The sequence below is a fragment of the Salvia splendens genome, chromosome 16 (assembly GCF_004379255.2).
Source record: "Salvia splendens isolate huo1 chromosome 16, SspV2, whole genome shotgun sequence".
NCBI classification, from domain to species: domain Eukaryota; kingdom Viridiplantae; phylum Streptophyta; class Magnoliopsida; order Lamiales; family Lamiaceae; genus Salvia; species Salvia splendens.
In genome coordinates, this window is record NC_056047.1 from 15,983,804 (window position 1) to 15,999,957 (window position 16,154).

General features: G+C 37.7%; 2 protein-coding genes across 2 annotated transcripts; both read left to right on the forward strand.

The window, feature by feature from the left end:
- Window positions 1–11,070: 11,070 nt before the first annotated feature.
- Window positions 11,071–12,010, forward strand: LOC121770983. The gene has a single exon (XM_042167771.1). It carries the CDS (start codon window positions 11,301–11,303, stop codon window positions 11,754–11,756), a length of 456 nt encoding a protein of 151 aa, XP_042023705.1. The 5' UTR covers window positions 11,071–11,300; the 3' UTR covers window positions 11,757–12,010.
- A 756-nt stretch (window positions 12,011–12,766) lies between these two features.
- Window positions 12,767–16,071, forward strand: LOC121771190. The gene is made up of 5 exons (XM_042167974.1): window positions 12,767–13,031; window positions 14,191–14,296; window positions 14,375–14,437; window positions 15,376–15,519; window positions 15,611–16,071. Exons 1-5 carry the CDS (start codon window positions 13,003–13,005, stop codon window positions 15,986–15,988), a joined length of 720 nt encoding a protein of 239 aa, XP_042023908.1. The 5' UTR covers window positions 12,767–13,002; the 3' UTR covers window positions 15,989–16,071.
- The last annotated feature ends 83 nt before the right edge of the window (window positions 16,072–16,154 follow it).

The following is a 16,154-nucleotide window of genomic DNA, read 5'->3' on the forward strand; positions in this document are numbered from 1 at the left end:
GAAACTCCCCACCGAAAATTTCCTGGATCCCCTTACAGAACTGCCTAAGCACCGTGAGGCTAGTCGTCTCACCCATTTGTAGGTATTCATCGAACATGTCTGCTGGTCCAGCGTAGGCAAGCTGTCGGATTGCAGCGGTGCACTTCTGTTGTGTGGACAGCCCGATCCGGCCAGCCGCATCACGCCGGAGGGTGAAGCACCGGTAACGCTCCGCCAAATTCGTCGCTATATAGTTGAACAGCCGCTGCGACATCCTGAATCTCCGGCGGAATATCTCGGGTGGATAACGGAGGTTATCCACGAAGTAATCATCCATTAAACGTTGGTGAGCATCGACGTGGTCTCGTGGGATTGTCCGCCGATGAGTAATGGTGCGAGGGATCGGATCCTCCGCATCCTCCGCCTCCTCCGCCAAACGGGCAGCTACCTCCTGGGCGGCCTGGTGTTGCACCTGTTGAATCAGAGCATTCCAGTTGTCTCTCCACAAATTGTTCATTTCCAACCCCAAAGTGTAGTGAGAGAAATTTGTATAGATGTTGTGTTTGAATGGTGTGAAGATAATGAATGGAGTGGGGTGTATTTATAGGTGAATTGAAGTGTAAAAATTAAAAATAAAAAATCGCCCCGAACCGCCGCGGCTAATGTCCGCCGCTATAGGCGCCGCGCCTATAGGCGCGGCTATAGCCCCCCCGCCGCGTCCTCGCCCCGCGCCCGGCGATTCCTCGTCCGCCGCCCCCCCCCCCCCCACCCGCCGCGTCCACCCCCGCGGCGGACACCCTTCCCCACTATAAGGCGCCCCCGCTTCCGCCCCGCATCCGCCCCAAACGCGGCTATAGCCGCGTACTCATTATAGTGGACGCTCTAAAGAAAAATTGAATAACACTTTTTAATGCTGATGCTAATTATACTATCAATACTTCATAAAGTGTCCTTATTGTTAGTGTCTTAATTAAAATTACAAGACACATATAGAAGCGTTCTAAAAAAAGTAAAAAATTAAGATAATATGCTCTCATACGTTCTAAAAAAGTAAAAACTTAAGATAATATGCTCTCAACTTGTGAACGTTTTCTTTTGCGTCATAAATTATTATTATTATTAAATATTTCTAAATGTTAATGATTGTGTCTCAATTTTTGTGTACCTAAAAGATAAAAAAATTTTAGTGTAGGTTTACATGAGTTTAACTATAATTAATTCTTTAATTTTACTTTAATTAATGTTTTAACAGTAATTAATTAGGGAGTATAAAATAAGCATTATTGTTTAATCAGTAATTATCGATGGATTAAACGATGTACTGCGCATAAATTTAGTCATCACAATAAAGTTGGAATTAATCTTTTCATTAATCATTTTTTTAGGGATCGTGGTCCGTGGATCAGGACGAGCCTATAATATTGATGTCTGATAAAATTAAATTCAGATTCGTTACACCCAAAAAATGCGATTTGGATTTATGTTTTTGTTGGAAAGAAATCATGTAATTAAGCTAATTGATCACAAATTGATTGTTACCATAGCTAGAATAGGATCCCTAAATTATCTCCTTACCATATGAAGGATTGATTGTATCTATAAGATTGTAACCTAGCACACAATGAAATCAAGAAACAAATTCACCAAATTACCGATTCTAGTTTCTTCATGGCATCAAGAGCAGGAAAAAGATCTCTGGCTCAGAGAAATCTCATCACTGCCGTGTAATACCCCTCTCGGCCTTTACCTAAAATCAAACACAATCAACCTCACCAAAAATGTCAGACGGAGCAGAAGAGAAACCAACAACAGAATCCTCAACATTGAGGACGAACAAGAACGTTACCGTGGCGTTCAAATTAAACGGGAAGAATTACCCGTTATGGTCGCGCCTAATGAAAGTCGCGATAGGAAGCAGGAGAGGATATACGCATATCCAAGACAAACCGCCGGAACCCGGAAGTAAGGGGTACCGCGAGTGGGAAGAGACAGACCTCGTGGATCATCGACAACGTCGAGCACGATATCATTGCCGACTTCGCCCACCACCAAACGGCCAAGGCGTTGTGGGATAATCTCGCAATTACGTTCGAAGGAAAGGCGGATCCATATCAGATATATGACCTGGAGGACAAGATAACATATATGAGACAGGGAAATCTCGACGTAGAGACATATTACCGTCGCCTCCACGGATTGTGGATTAGCATTGATCGAACCCAGAAACAACCGGTCACATGCTGTGATAAGGGGATCGGACAGTATCGACAACACGCAAATGACAAGAGGCTCATCAAATTCCTCACTGGCCTGAATCAAGAGTACGACCACATCCGACGGGAGATCCTCAAGGAACAGCCGTACCCCTCAGTCGAAGAGGCCTACGGATGGGTGAAGAAGGAGGCGGCTCGACAAAGGATCATGCCACCGGCGTCAACTCCACCCGCCGGAGACCCCTCTGGCATTGGAAGTGCCGATGCATCATCGGGGGGAGATAGGCTACGGATTCGGGGCACAGAGAGATCTACCGAACAATCGAGGGAGCCAGCAGCGTCCGCCACCAGCCGGAAACCACCACCAGACCGCCGCAGGCACCGGAGGGAGACCGGACAAGAGCAAACTGTGGTGCTCCCATTGCGAGAAAAACAAGCACACGAGAGAGACCTGCTTTCTCCGGGTAGGATACCCGGAATGGTGGGACGAAAAACAGAGAGCACGAGCCCAAGGGAGGCTCGCCGCCGTCGGAGTTACAGAAATCGCCCAACGACAGCCCCCAAATCAGAACAGGGAAGGGGCGAGTGGTGGAGGAAATTCAACCGGTAATTCCTCCCAATCAGAAATCAGCGGTGGCGGTGGAAGCAGCGGCGGCGGGAGCGGCATCCAGATCGGAAATTTCGTGGAACGAACCGGAGCAGCGACAGAGAATCAAAATTGGGGTAGCGGCGGAGGAATAGGAGGTAAAGGGTTTGATCTTCGATCAAACCCTAGTAAATCCCTTCAATTATGTTTCTATCCCCAACACTTTCAAATATTACAAAATGAACCCCACTACATTGAAAAAGAGCCCCCAGATTCCTATTATTCCGAAAAACCCCCCACACTTACTAAAAATCCAAAATTGACCCCAAAAATTGAACAATTTAGTATCCAAAACCGTTTTACACCCTTGTTAAATATTTCCGCTGCATTCAACGTGCAAAATAGAGATAGGACTGATAAAAGAGGTTGGATTTTTGATTGTGGAGCCACAGACACCATGACCCCTGAAAGAACGGACTTTAGCGATTTTAGTGAAGTCACTAAAACCTTTATTAGAACTGCGAATGGGGAATTAATTAAAGTAGCAGGGGCAGGAACCATAGAAATTTCTCCAAGTCTTCGATTGTCAAATTGCTTATTTGTGCCAAGCTTGTCTCAAAGATTGATGTAGGTTAGTCATGTCACACGGGAACTACAGTGCACTCTTCTGATGCACCCAAATTGTTGCGTTTTGCAGGATATTCGGACGAGGAAGATCATTGGGCGTGGCACTGAGAACAATGGACTCTACTACGTGGATGGGGTAGTCCAACATGGCAGTGCAATGCTAGCTCACGGATCTACAAGAGAAGAGGCTTGGCTGTGGCACAGAAGACTAGGACATCCTTCTTATGGTTATTTTCAACTTTTGTTTCCTAATTTTAAAATTCCTAAAGACTTCTCCTGTGAGACATGTGTTTTGGCCAAGAGCCACAGACAATCTTTTAAACCTTCAAATTCTCGTATGAAATCTATGTTTGAACTTGTGCATGCTGATGTTTGGGGCCCTGCGCCAGTTGTTGGGGGAAAGGGATTTAGATACTTTGTGACTTTTATTGATGATTGCACTAGGATGACATGGGTTTATTTCTTGAAACACAAGTCTGAAGTGGTTGAAAAATTTGTTCTTTTCTTCCATATGATTCAAACTCAATTTCAAACCACCATAAAAATCCTTAGGTCCGATAATGGGAGGGAATTTGTCAATAGTGATATGTCGGATTTTTTCCAAAAAAAGGGCCTTATTCACCAAACTTCATGTGCGTATACGCCCGAACAAAATGGGGTAGCCGAGAGAAAGAACAGAACAATCCTAGAAATAACCCGAGCTATCATGATTGACTCCAAAGTCCCAGCCTTTCTTTGGCCAGAAGCCGTGGCAACTTCCATCTACCTCATAAACCGATTACCCACAAAAATCCTCAACAAAAAAACACCCCTTGATGTCCTTTCCCAACAAGCCAACATACCTGAATCCCAGAGTTTGTCACCCAAAATTTTCGGATGCACAGTTTATACCCATATTCCCAAACATGAAAGAACAAAATTTTCTCCATGTGCCACCAAATGTGTCTTTGTGGGGTATGGAATCAACCAGAAGGGATATCGTTGCTTTGACCCAAGTACCGGGAAGATTATCACCACCATAAACTGCACCTTCTCAGAAACTGAGTTCTTTTACACCCACCACCTTAGCAGTCAGGGGGAGCAAAATCCTGAAATTAATCATAGGGACTGTCTAAGTTGGTTTGTGTCACCTCCAAGTCCTTCAATTGAGGATCCACCAGAGACTGTAGCGGTCACTGCCGCCGAACAAGCCTCACCACCAGAGTCTCCTCAACCACCTCAAGATCAACCTCAACCGATATCCCAGGTATCTCCTATACCACCATCTGAAGAGAATACTGTGGCTAATACTAACCCTGCAGAAGAAGAAGAAGATAATACCATTGATAGTGATACTGGGAGATATGTCCTCCCAAATCGAAGTACTCGGGGCATCCCTCCGAAACGGTATTCTCCCGGGAAGATTGGTGTCAAAAACAGATATGGGGTTGCAAACTTTGTGCAAGGGAATTTGAGCAAGATGGCGCGCGCATTTGAGGCAGCGCTGTATGAGGAAGAAGAAATTCCGCAAACTGCGGAAGAAGCAATGAGGCACAAGCACTGGAGAGAAGCCATGGATACAGAAATGAAAGCATTGATGAAGAACGAGACATGGGTGAAGGGAAGACTGCCAGAAGGAGTCAAAGCCGTGGGATGTAGATGGGTGTTCACTATCAAACGGAGACCTGATGGCTCGATCGAACGATATAAGGCACGACTGGTAGCAAAGGGATACACTCAGACTTACGGAGTTGATTATGCTGAGACTTTTTCACCAGTAGCAAAGATCAACACAGTTAGGGTGCTATTCTCGATCGCAGCCAACAAAGATTGGCCACTTCATCAGTTTGACGTGACGAATGCCTTCCTACATGGGGAACTACCCAAACCGATCTTCATGGTTCCTCCCCCAGGATTCGGAGATAACTTTCAGCCTGGAGAAGTGTGCAAACTACAGAAGACATTGTACGGACTTAAGCAATCCCCGAGGGCCTGGTTCAGTCGATTCACCGAAGTGATGAAGAAGTATGATTATCGGCAGAGTAACTCAGATCACACGTTGTTCATCAAGAAGAAGAACGGCAAAATCACGTGTCTTATCGTATATGTGGACGACATGATTATCACTGGAGATGATGAAGAAGAAATCCAGGAATTGAGAAAGAACCTGTTCAAAGAGTTTGAGATGAAGGATCTGGGTCTTCTCAAATACTTTCTAGGAATTGAAGTCTTAAGATCAAAAAGGGGGATCTTCATCAATCAGAGGAAATACATCCTTGATTTGCTAGCAGAAGTGGGAATGATAGATTGCAGGCCAGCAGACACGCCAATGATACAGAATCACGGATTACAAATAGTAGAAGGAGCCAAACTCACAGACAAGGGGAGATATCAAAGGCTAGTAGGTAAGCTCATCTACCTAGCTCATACTAGGCCTGACATAGCATATGCAGTGGGAGTAGTAAGCCAGTTCATGCACTCACCACAAGAAGATCATTGGGAATCAGCTCTCAGGATTGTACGTTATTTGAAGGGTACAGCGGAGCATGGGGTCCTGTTCGAGAAACATGGACACTTGGACATTAGTGGTTTCACTGATGCAGATTGGGCCGGGAATCCGAACGACCGAAAATCCACGGCAGGGTACTTTACGCTGGTTGGAGGAAACCTCGTTACTTGGAGGAGTAAGAAGTAAAAAGTGGTTGCTCTCTCAAGCGCAGAAGCTGAGTTTCGGGGAATTAAAAGTGGCCTCACTGAGATTTTGTGGCTAAGGAGGCTCATGATAGAGCTTGATTTGTACGTGCCAAAACCGTGTAGACTGTTCTGCGACAACAAAGCTGCGATCAGCATCTCCGAAAATCCAGTCCAGCATGACAGAACTAAGCATGTGGAAGTGGACAGACACTTCATCAAGGAGAAAATTGAAGCCCGGATTGTCGAATTTCCATATGTGAAGTCAGAGGATCAGTTAGCAGACATTCTAACCAAGGCGGTGAACTCCACGTCTTTCAAAGGAGTACTGAGCAAGTTAAGGATCGAAAATCCCGTTACTTAACTTGAGGGGGAGTGTTGGAAAGAAATCATGTAATTAAGCTAATTGATCACAAATTGATTGTTACCATAGCTAGAATAGGATCCCTAAATTATCTCCTTACCATATGAAGGATTGATTGTATCTATAAGATTGTAACCTAGCACACAATGAAATCAAGAAACAAATTCACCAAATTACCGATTCTAGTTTCTTCAGTTTTAACACTTATAATTTACAATTTGTGAGTTAAAATCGGCTATTCAATATATAATCTATATAGGAATTCTTGAACACTTCAAAATTTGGATGGAATCTATATATTGTTCCACTTTTTTTTGTATGGCCATCATGTATTTATGATTTTTTATTCGAATAGTATGAATTATGGAGTATTTAAGGCCATCCACAACGCTGTCTCTATACCGTCTCTTAAACCGTCTCTTAACTACTATTTGAGCACTATTTGAGGGCCCCACTGTCCTTTTTTCCTCCATCTCTTAACTAAGAGACGGAGGCTGCAACGCTCCGTCTCTTAACCGTCTCTATACCGTCTCTTAATTACTATTCATTCAATTTAATTTATAATTTTTTTTAAAACCCAATTCAATTTAAACAAACACACTTTATTAAAATTAAAACAATATTACAACTTAACATTAAAAAAGCGAAGACATAATTAAAATTCTAAAAAAATAAAAATGACATAATTTAATATTCTCCGCCAAAGTTTTCCCAAATGTGCTCAATTAGATCCTCTTGGAGTTGGGTGTGGGCGCTAGAGTCGCGTGTCCTTGCCCGAATAGCCAACCGTTCTTGTATAGATGGATGCGCTCCACTTCGCGGCGGACTACTTGCAGTTGAGCTTCCGGGGGGATTCGGGGTCGAACCAATTTCCGGCATCGGGTCCTTCGTCTCGGACAATCATGTTGTGCAAGATTATGCACGTATACATGATGTCGACCATGCGGAAACGGCGACGGAAATAGGTATCTCCCCAAATCGGGTTATCGCAGAAGTAGTCGCGTACTAACCGTGCGGCGGCTTCCTCCCGGTTCCGATTGATGTACTTCCGGGAGCGTCGTGGGGGTGGTGCGGCTTCCTCCGCCTCTCGTCGTCGATCTTCTTCGAGTGATTGTTCCATTAATTGACGCATTTGCTCAAAAGGATCCATTTGTTTGAGTTGATTGAAGATGGAAATTGGAGTGATAGAGAGGATTTGAGAGGAATAGATGTGTGTTTGTGTTTGAAATGAGTATGGAATAGAATTATTTATAGAGTAAAAAAATTAAAAATTTAAAAAATGAAAATAAATATTTAACGGTAATATTACCGTTTGAAAAAAAAAAAAAAAATTTTTTTTATTAAAAATCGATTTTTTTTTAAAAAAAATGAATTATTGCGTCATCAGTGACGACGCCCACTCGCGGGCCAGCGAGTGGGCGTCACGCACGCATGGGGACGTGCCACGTGTCTCGGGCGCGTGGCGAGACAGCTCGTCTCGTGTCTCTCCGAGACGAGCTACGCGACGAGCCGGTCGCGAGCTGGAGACGAGACGGCCGCTGCAATGCGTCTCGCGGGGGTCTCGTCTCTCCGAGACGAGACGCGAGCCCGGCGCGAGACGCGTTGTGGATGGTCTAACTATTATTTCAAAACAATTATACACCTAATTTTATATTTATCAATCTTAATTATATACTTTAATTGTGAGTAAACAGTAGTTTATAATATATAGTTACAAAATTAATGTAAAGAATATAGTATGGAAAAAAAATTGAAACAGTGGTATACTAAGCAAGTATGGTGCACTCAACCTCACACGTTTCAAATTTTAGCTATAAATCATAGCATGAATCATTGCAATTTACATTGAAATTAAAACAAAATTAAGCTCCTTAATTTTGTATCCTATTAAGGTTCAGAAAAGTTGTTGTTTTCATGGGGATTAAAAAGAATTACTACTAATGTTGCTAGAAAAGGTTGACACGTTCACCCGTACGCTTCTAATAAATTAATTTGTTACTTAATGAGGAATATGTCAATATAGATTAATTATTATATAGTTTTTTTTATTAAACGCTTCACTTACAATTAGATGGAGGTAGTATTTTCTAATTTCTATATAATATTAAATTCAATTAATGAAGCTAAATTTTTCATTGACTAGTAGAGAATAGACGTGAAAGTGGGAGTACATAGATTTGTTTCACACCAAACTAACTATTTTAATTTATTTTACAATTGTCATTCGACTCTGGCGTACACTCAAGTTGTGTGTTTTTGATAGATTCTCCCCTAATAATCCGGTTATTAATTTTGAAATTTCTGTTAAATTGAAAAACATACGAACTTTTCAAGATTCCTATCCTCAGCTTTTTTAAATAGTACTAGCTAGTATTTATTTTCCAACTTAAAATTTTTTCTGGGCGCCAATCTCCAGCTCTTGTGTTGATTTGGCTTCTTCACGATGATGGTGGTGAAGGAGAATCCGTTTAATTCAACAAACCATCTGACGATCAAAAGAAATGGTAAAAAATATAATTAAATTGCAATCAAGTAGTGGTCGAATTAGAGAAGTGGTCAATGTGAGTTGTGGTTAAGAGTAGTTGGAATCGATGTTTTAAAAACCGGACCGGCAAGCGAACCGGCGTCATTACTGGTTCACTGGTTCAACCGGTTCACTGGTCGAACCATTGGTTGAACCGAAATACTGTTTATATATATATTTATTTATTTAGTAGTAAATAATAAAATTTAATCAAATGTTTTATCAATAAATATTATAGTATTATACATTTAATAGTATTATTATAGAAAACAAGTCTTGTACTGGTATATTAGAATATTTAATGACGTTAAGTTTAAATACAATAATAAATTATAATACACAATATTAAAAACTAGTATTAAACTCTGTGTATAATTATAAACTCCTATATTATAAAACTTTAGTGATTGTAAAAGTATAATTAAAATATAAGAAATATATTAAAATTAACAATTTCTTAAAAGAATATACAAAATTAAAATGAATTATCTTAAAAGAATATAAAATTAAAAAGAATATATTTTTAGTGAATGGTAGAATTTTATTAATTTTTTATCAACAAATATAATTAAATATATAAATTATACTAGTAGTAAGTTATTGTAAATAAAAAATTTAATATTTATGTATAAAAATAAATAAGTTTATAGTATTATTTTCAAAAAGTAATGCGGCAAAATAATATTATACACAAAGATATATGAATAAACATAAATTAAAAACATATATTTAGTAAATACTCCTAGTATATAATCAAATAGTAGTAAACTTTTAATATAATTAATCACATATTCTTAATATACATATATACGTATTAAACACGAATTATTAGTTTATATAGATAAATATTTCGTGTTTAATATATGAAAATAATTTATGTTCATATTACTACCAAGAAGTCCTTGTGGTGTAGTGGTAGAATTGTTGGTAAGTTCACCGGTAGGTCTTGAGTTCGACCCCTATCAAGGCCAAAATTTTAGAATAAAATTTTGAAAAGCATTTGAACCGATTTCCGGTTCCCGGCGAGACCGGTCCGACCGGCCAGTTTCGGCGGTTCATGGCGGTTGAACATGTCACTGGTTTTATAGTGCTAACCGGACCAGACCACCTATCGGTTCACGGTTGAACCGGTCGAACCGTCCGGTCCGGTTTTTAAAACATTGGTTGGAATAGTGGTCATATAAAAGTTACTTAACTTCACCGTTTTTAATTTACTTTTTAGAGTTTGTTGTTTTAGGATTTGTGTTATCGTTATTTAACGGTAGGGGTTTATGAAATAAACTAACATTTAATTGTGGATAATTAGCTATTTTTATACCATGTTAAAAAATATGGAGCATATGAAAATTGCAAAAATTAACAAGAGAGTCTATCTTGTATAATGAGTTTATGTTTCTGTAGAACTCTTTTCCTCGATCTAATACACAATTATTATTGTAATGCTAAATACTACAGTAATTATGGTGCAATTTTCCATACTTTCCTTTATTAATGGCTTAATTTTCCCTCGACCATCTCATTGATCATCCTTAATTTCCTTAATCGATTGATTGCATTATTCCAACGTCTTATTTAATTTTTGTGTCATTTTCGTGTAAAATTGGCCAAATTTTGAAATACATTTTCAATGTAACAGGGTGGGATTTTATAATCAGAAACTTCCAAGCGTACGCGACCGTAATCATTATATAAGATACCAAAATAATGCAACGATCTCAAATCATTTTAAGACTGATCATATTGCATAATGCCCCCCCATTCACATCATTAACAACGATCGACGTTGAACAAGCTAGCAAATCCCAATTTTAAAAGTGTTAATATCAATTATCATACCTCCGTGTCACATTTTCGATTTCTATATGATCTCCTCACAAATTTTGGCGTTCAAACAATGAACCACATTGCCAAGTTTTTAAGTTTATTATATATAGTCCAAGTCAAACCGTAAATTGGTGAGGTTTTTTATTTAATTTTTTTAAAAAAAATTAATACTTAAAAAATAAGTAATACTACTTACTCCATAGAGTGTGATTAATTAATTAAACTTGGAGAAATAGATGCATAACCAGAATTGAGCCAGCTATGCAATGAATATTAAATAGAGAGACATGAAACTACCAAGAACATGAACACACATATATATCCATCCACATCCATTTAATGCAAAGTTTTTCCCCCAAAATCAAAATTAATGTCACTATGTCACCACCACCACCACCACCACCACCTTCACCTTCATCTCAACCTTGTGGTCTACATTAACAAAACGTGAAATTTCACCCAACCATCCAAACCTACTAAAAAAAATCGATCCACAAAAAAACTCAAATAAATATGAACTCAAAAAAGCCCCTAAATTTGCATAATCCGATCCCTAATCCGGACCATGTTGCAGTGTGGGATTGTGGCAGCTCTCTCTACGACTCGTTCGAGTTGAAGGCTTTCGAGAGGCAGCTCGGCTCCGCCATCCATTCTAGAAGCATGTCGATGCCGCACTTGTCCGATCGCCGACCTCAGCCGCCGCCGCCGGCCAAGAAATCGGCGTCGAAGATAATTTCTCGGTCGCTGCAGAGGCTGATCCGGTCGGTTTTCGGAATTAGGAGTAATAGTAGTAGTAAGGCTGGCTCGGGAGAAGGTTTTTTCGTCGTTTATGATAAGTCGGCGGCGCTGTCGACGATTCCGGAGGCGCCGGAGTTTGATGGGGTGTCGCCGGAGATTAGGTCGCTGGTGAGGAGGACGGCGTCGGACAGGTTTAGTGCTGCCACGTCGGTTGGTATTTCTTGTGCTTGAATGATTAATTAGTTAATTAGATACATGATTAATTATCATGATTTGTATATTATTTATACTATAGCATAGTTTTACATGTATGATGGATCTTTAATTTGTGTGTTGTTATAGGATTTTGTGGTATAAAGTTATAATTATTGTGTGTTGATGTAGGAATTTTTACAGATGTTAAGATATGTGTCGGTCTAATTATAAACAAAAATTGGTTTTATTGTTAATTAATTTAATGAAGCTTTGGTGTTTGATTTCAGTAATTACTTTGACTTCGGACATTTGATTAGGTGTTTTATCTCTTGGAATCCGTACACTATTAAAACGATAAAACTTGTAGGTGAAATATGCTTTTCAATTATCCATCTCGTCTTATTATATATCGCCTATTTAGAGTATGTATAGTCTAGACTCTAGGCAAACTAAACGGAAAATTAAATAGGTTTAATCTATTTTATATATATGGATGCTGGAATCGACTCTTTTATTGTAGTTTATTGTGTACCTACCATATCCACTATTGATTTTATTATTTTATTGCAAAAACAAAAGATATGAGTATATTAGTACTCCTAAATAATACTAGTCCTTATCACTAAGATTTGAAAATAAATATAAAATAGAAAAAAATATCTTAAATTAAAAAAAAAAATCGAAAATGGGACAAAGGATTGCATATATATAATGAATTCGATATTACTCTAAAACAATTTACGAACGTCCCCACTGATAATTTCCCATCTTGATCAATCCAAGCCCCTTGGCCTAGCGGTAAAGGGTGCTGGATACCGCGTCCATCCTGGAGGTCTCGAGTTCGAACCCTGGGTGGCGTAATTTGTCTTTCCTCCTTGTTATAGGAGTTGATTATAGAAGTTGATTTGTAATTTCCTCCTTCATATATATAATATAAATATATGAAGTTAATTTAAAAAAAAAAAAAAATTTCCCATCTTGATCAATAGGAATCATGCAAAGGTTATTTACGACAAATACATCTGCCAATTTTTATTTGGTGTCATTTTAGAATGTTTGAATTTCTTAACTTTCGTATTTGTCCTCACCGATGTTTGATAATATCTCTATCATGGTTCACTACTATTTTTGATAATGTATCTATCATCATTCATCATTTATGTTCACTATATATGAACTATTTAATGTCAACATTACATGAGACTATGAGAGATAAATATATATATAAAAGACACAAATTGAAATATTGGCAGGAGTAATCGTCGGAGGTGTGATAAAACAAATGGATTCGTGTCTCTTACTCTGTTACAGGTAACTATTGCACAATTATGTACGTTGACACATAAATGCTAGAATTAAGTCAGTTTTGTTTTTTTACTCTGTTACAGGTAACTATTGCACAATTATGTACGTTGACACATAAATGCTAGAATTAAGTCAGTTTTGTTTTTTTATAATTAATCATATTCAAGTTTTTTTCATTATAATTAATTTATCTTGACATAAATACCATTAAGAAAATAAGATCTCTGGATGACTTCAAAACTAGGAGTACTTATTATGACCGGCCAAGGTATTGGCAAAGAATCCACCTGGTAATTTGAAGAAGTTGTAATTAGTTCCTATCGTATATATTGGGAAATAAATAAAAAGTTTCACTTCGAACAAGTTGTAATTAATGCCTAGTTTAAGAAGAATTTGTATATTTCAGATTTTTAATACACGGTGGTATATATAAATATATATATAGGGAGATGATCAAAATAAGTATGTGTTTAAATCCAGAAATGCAGACCAAATCTTGGCCCTAGGATTAGATGATCTAATGGTCAATAATTAACCAAAAACACGGAAGGTCATAATTAAGCAATTTTATGTCATATTATAATATTTGGGTTTAATGTCATGCTAAGATCGTTTTAGGTCATGCTTTGTTAGCATGACCTAAAAATTACCTAATTATGACCTAAAAGTGACCTAATTATGATATTGTTCTGCGTTTCTGTATTTAAATCTAGTTTTGCATAGATCAAAACCCTATATATATATATATATATAGTCCCATTATTCACAAATCCACTCTTAAAGACCGAACTAGAGACCAAATTTAAGCCCTTAGATCTAATTTTTAATGGCTGAGATTAGATCATGCTTTATTAATTTCACTCCTTCATTAGTTAGACAATTTACTTCAATCCAGGGATATTTTGGTCAAAATCCATTTAGGGTAAAAATCCATTTAGGGTAAAAATACACCTCTTTAGCCTTCAAAATTTGTCGTTTCTCTTTCTTCACGCGTTTCTTCATTTCTCATTTCTCCCTCTTTCTTCGCACCGTTTATCTTTCGCTTCTCTTCATTGTCATTTCTCCCTCTATCTTCTTCTTCTTCAAATCGACGGATTCCACAGTTTCTCTTCTGCAAATCGACGAGATAATCGTCGACCGGAACTAAAATCGACGACATTTCCAGGAAGTCGATTAATCATCGATTAATCAAACATTTGAAATGGTTGACACCAGGAAGTCGTCGACCAACAATGGACGCCAGTTACGTTCTGGCCGAACATCTGGTGAAGGTAATATACCTTGAACCTTTCCAGAGTTCTTATTCTTAATTTACTTCATCTAATTCTTAAATTTCTTTCCGATTTTAGTCAAAGCTGAACTCAAATATTATCGAAAGAAGACAGCTGGAAGGAAAAATGATGACGAAGAAGGTATAAAAACTATTTGTTATGAAGTAGTAATTTGATAAAATGAAATTAAAGCCCTAATGTATAATCCTATGAAGCAGTAAATTGGTAAAATGAGGTAATAAAACATAATAAGGAAGTAATAGACACTATATATGAACAATCTATTTACTGTGTTGTATGGATTTAGTGTTTTTGGATTAAACTTCACTGCTGCGCTGTTTGCACATTTAAATGAACTACATATTCTTTTTAACGAAGTAGTAAATTGTTAAGATGAAGTAATGTTATGATATTGAAGTAATATAAATTTGTTAAATGAAGTAATGAAACACCATAATGAAGTAACAGACTCTAATTATGAACTACCTAGTATTAGGATTGAACTTAACTTCTGTGTTGTTTGCACATACAAATGAACTACATATTCTTTTCAATGAAGTAGTAAATTGATAAGATGAAGTAATAAATTATAATGATGAAGTAATATAAATGCTCTGTTTAAATAGTATGGTTTATGACTGAAATGAAGTAATAAAACATTATATTGATGTAACAGACTCTAAAAATGAAGTAATAACACTTAATAATGAAGTAACATATTATTCCAAGTGAACTATCTATAATTGTGGATGATATGTTGTATATTAATTCTCTGTTTGTTATGTATAGGTAAAACTTCCTCTCCAACTAGGAAGAATGCAAGTAAAACATTCATAATGCATGTTACTTCATTCGTACACTATATTACTTCAATCATGTTGCCTGTTACTTCATTTTTCAGATTGTTCATAGTACTTCATTCGTAAAATTTATTACTTCATTTATAATGCTTGTTACTTCATTCGTACGCTATATTACTTCAATCATGATGCCTGTTACTTCATTTTTCAGATTGTTCATAGTACTTCATTTGTATACTTTATTACTTCATTCATGTTGCTTTTTAATTCATTCAATAGGTGTTGTTCCCCATATGTGCAAATCAGCATTATTATGCTGTTTGTTTTTGCTTCAAGAGAAATGCTATTGTTGTAATAGACAATTCTGCAAACGGGGATGACAATGACCTCACAATAAATTATGGTCACATTCCAGAAACATTGGTTCGTATTCTTCTCTTATGTTTGAATTTTATAACACATACATATGAATGCACACAACTATAAATGACATGTATTTGTTTTGTACATGCAGAGATCATACTTTTGTCACTTCCTCACCAAGAATGGTCTCCACGCATATTGTAAGATAGTGTCCAACTCCAAAATGCAGAGATTGAAAATGCCATGGAGGACAGTTGATAACGTTGAAGATTGTGGAGTATTTCTAATGCGGCATATGGAAACGTACAAGGGTGAGCGAGAAGGTTGCTGGAATTGTGGATTGAAGAAATCAAGTTCGGGTGTCCTTCAAAGCTTGAGGGCTAAATATTGTTCGACGCTGATGTTAGCCGAAAACAGCCATGAAAGCTTCAACAACAAAATTGTTACAGCAGCGTATTACGAAGAGGAAAGCAAACACATTGAAATTGATGTTGAGAAAATGATTGCGGCATATTTAAAGAAGAAATGATCATTTTAGCAGATCAAATTTTGTATTCGACATACATCTGTTATGAGCATTGAATAAAGTACCACGCGTTTTAATGTTGTTCATTATTAGGCTATACTACTGCATTGGGTAACAGATTTAGTTCATTTCAGAAATCTTAGTTCATTTCAATGATTTATTGACAAAT

Excerpts from the sequence above, each read along its gene's own strand:
- LOC121770983 (XM_042167771.1), top strand. The coding sequence starts at position 11,301 with ATGAACTCAAAAAAGCCCCTAAATTTGCATAATCCGATCCCTAATCCG.
- LOC121771190 (XM_042167974.1), top strand. The coding sequence starts at position 13,003 with ATGGATTCGTGTCTCTTACTCTGTTACAG. Across the intron at positions 13,032-14,190 it reads TGTCTCTTACTCTGTTACAG|GAAGTCGATTAATCATCGAT; the intron begins GTAACTATTGCA and ends CGACATTTCCAG. Across the intron at positions 15,520-15,610 it reads GTCACATTCCAGAAACATTG|AGATCATACTTTTGTCACTT; the intron begins GTTCGTATTCTT and ends TTGTACATGCAG.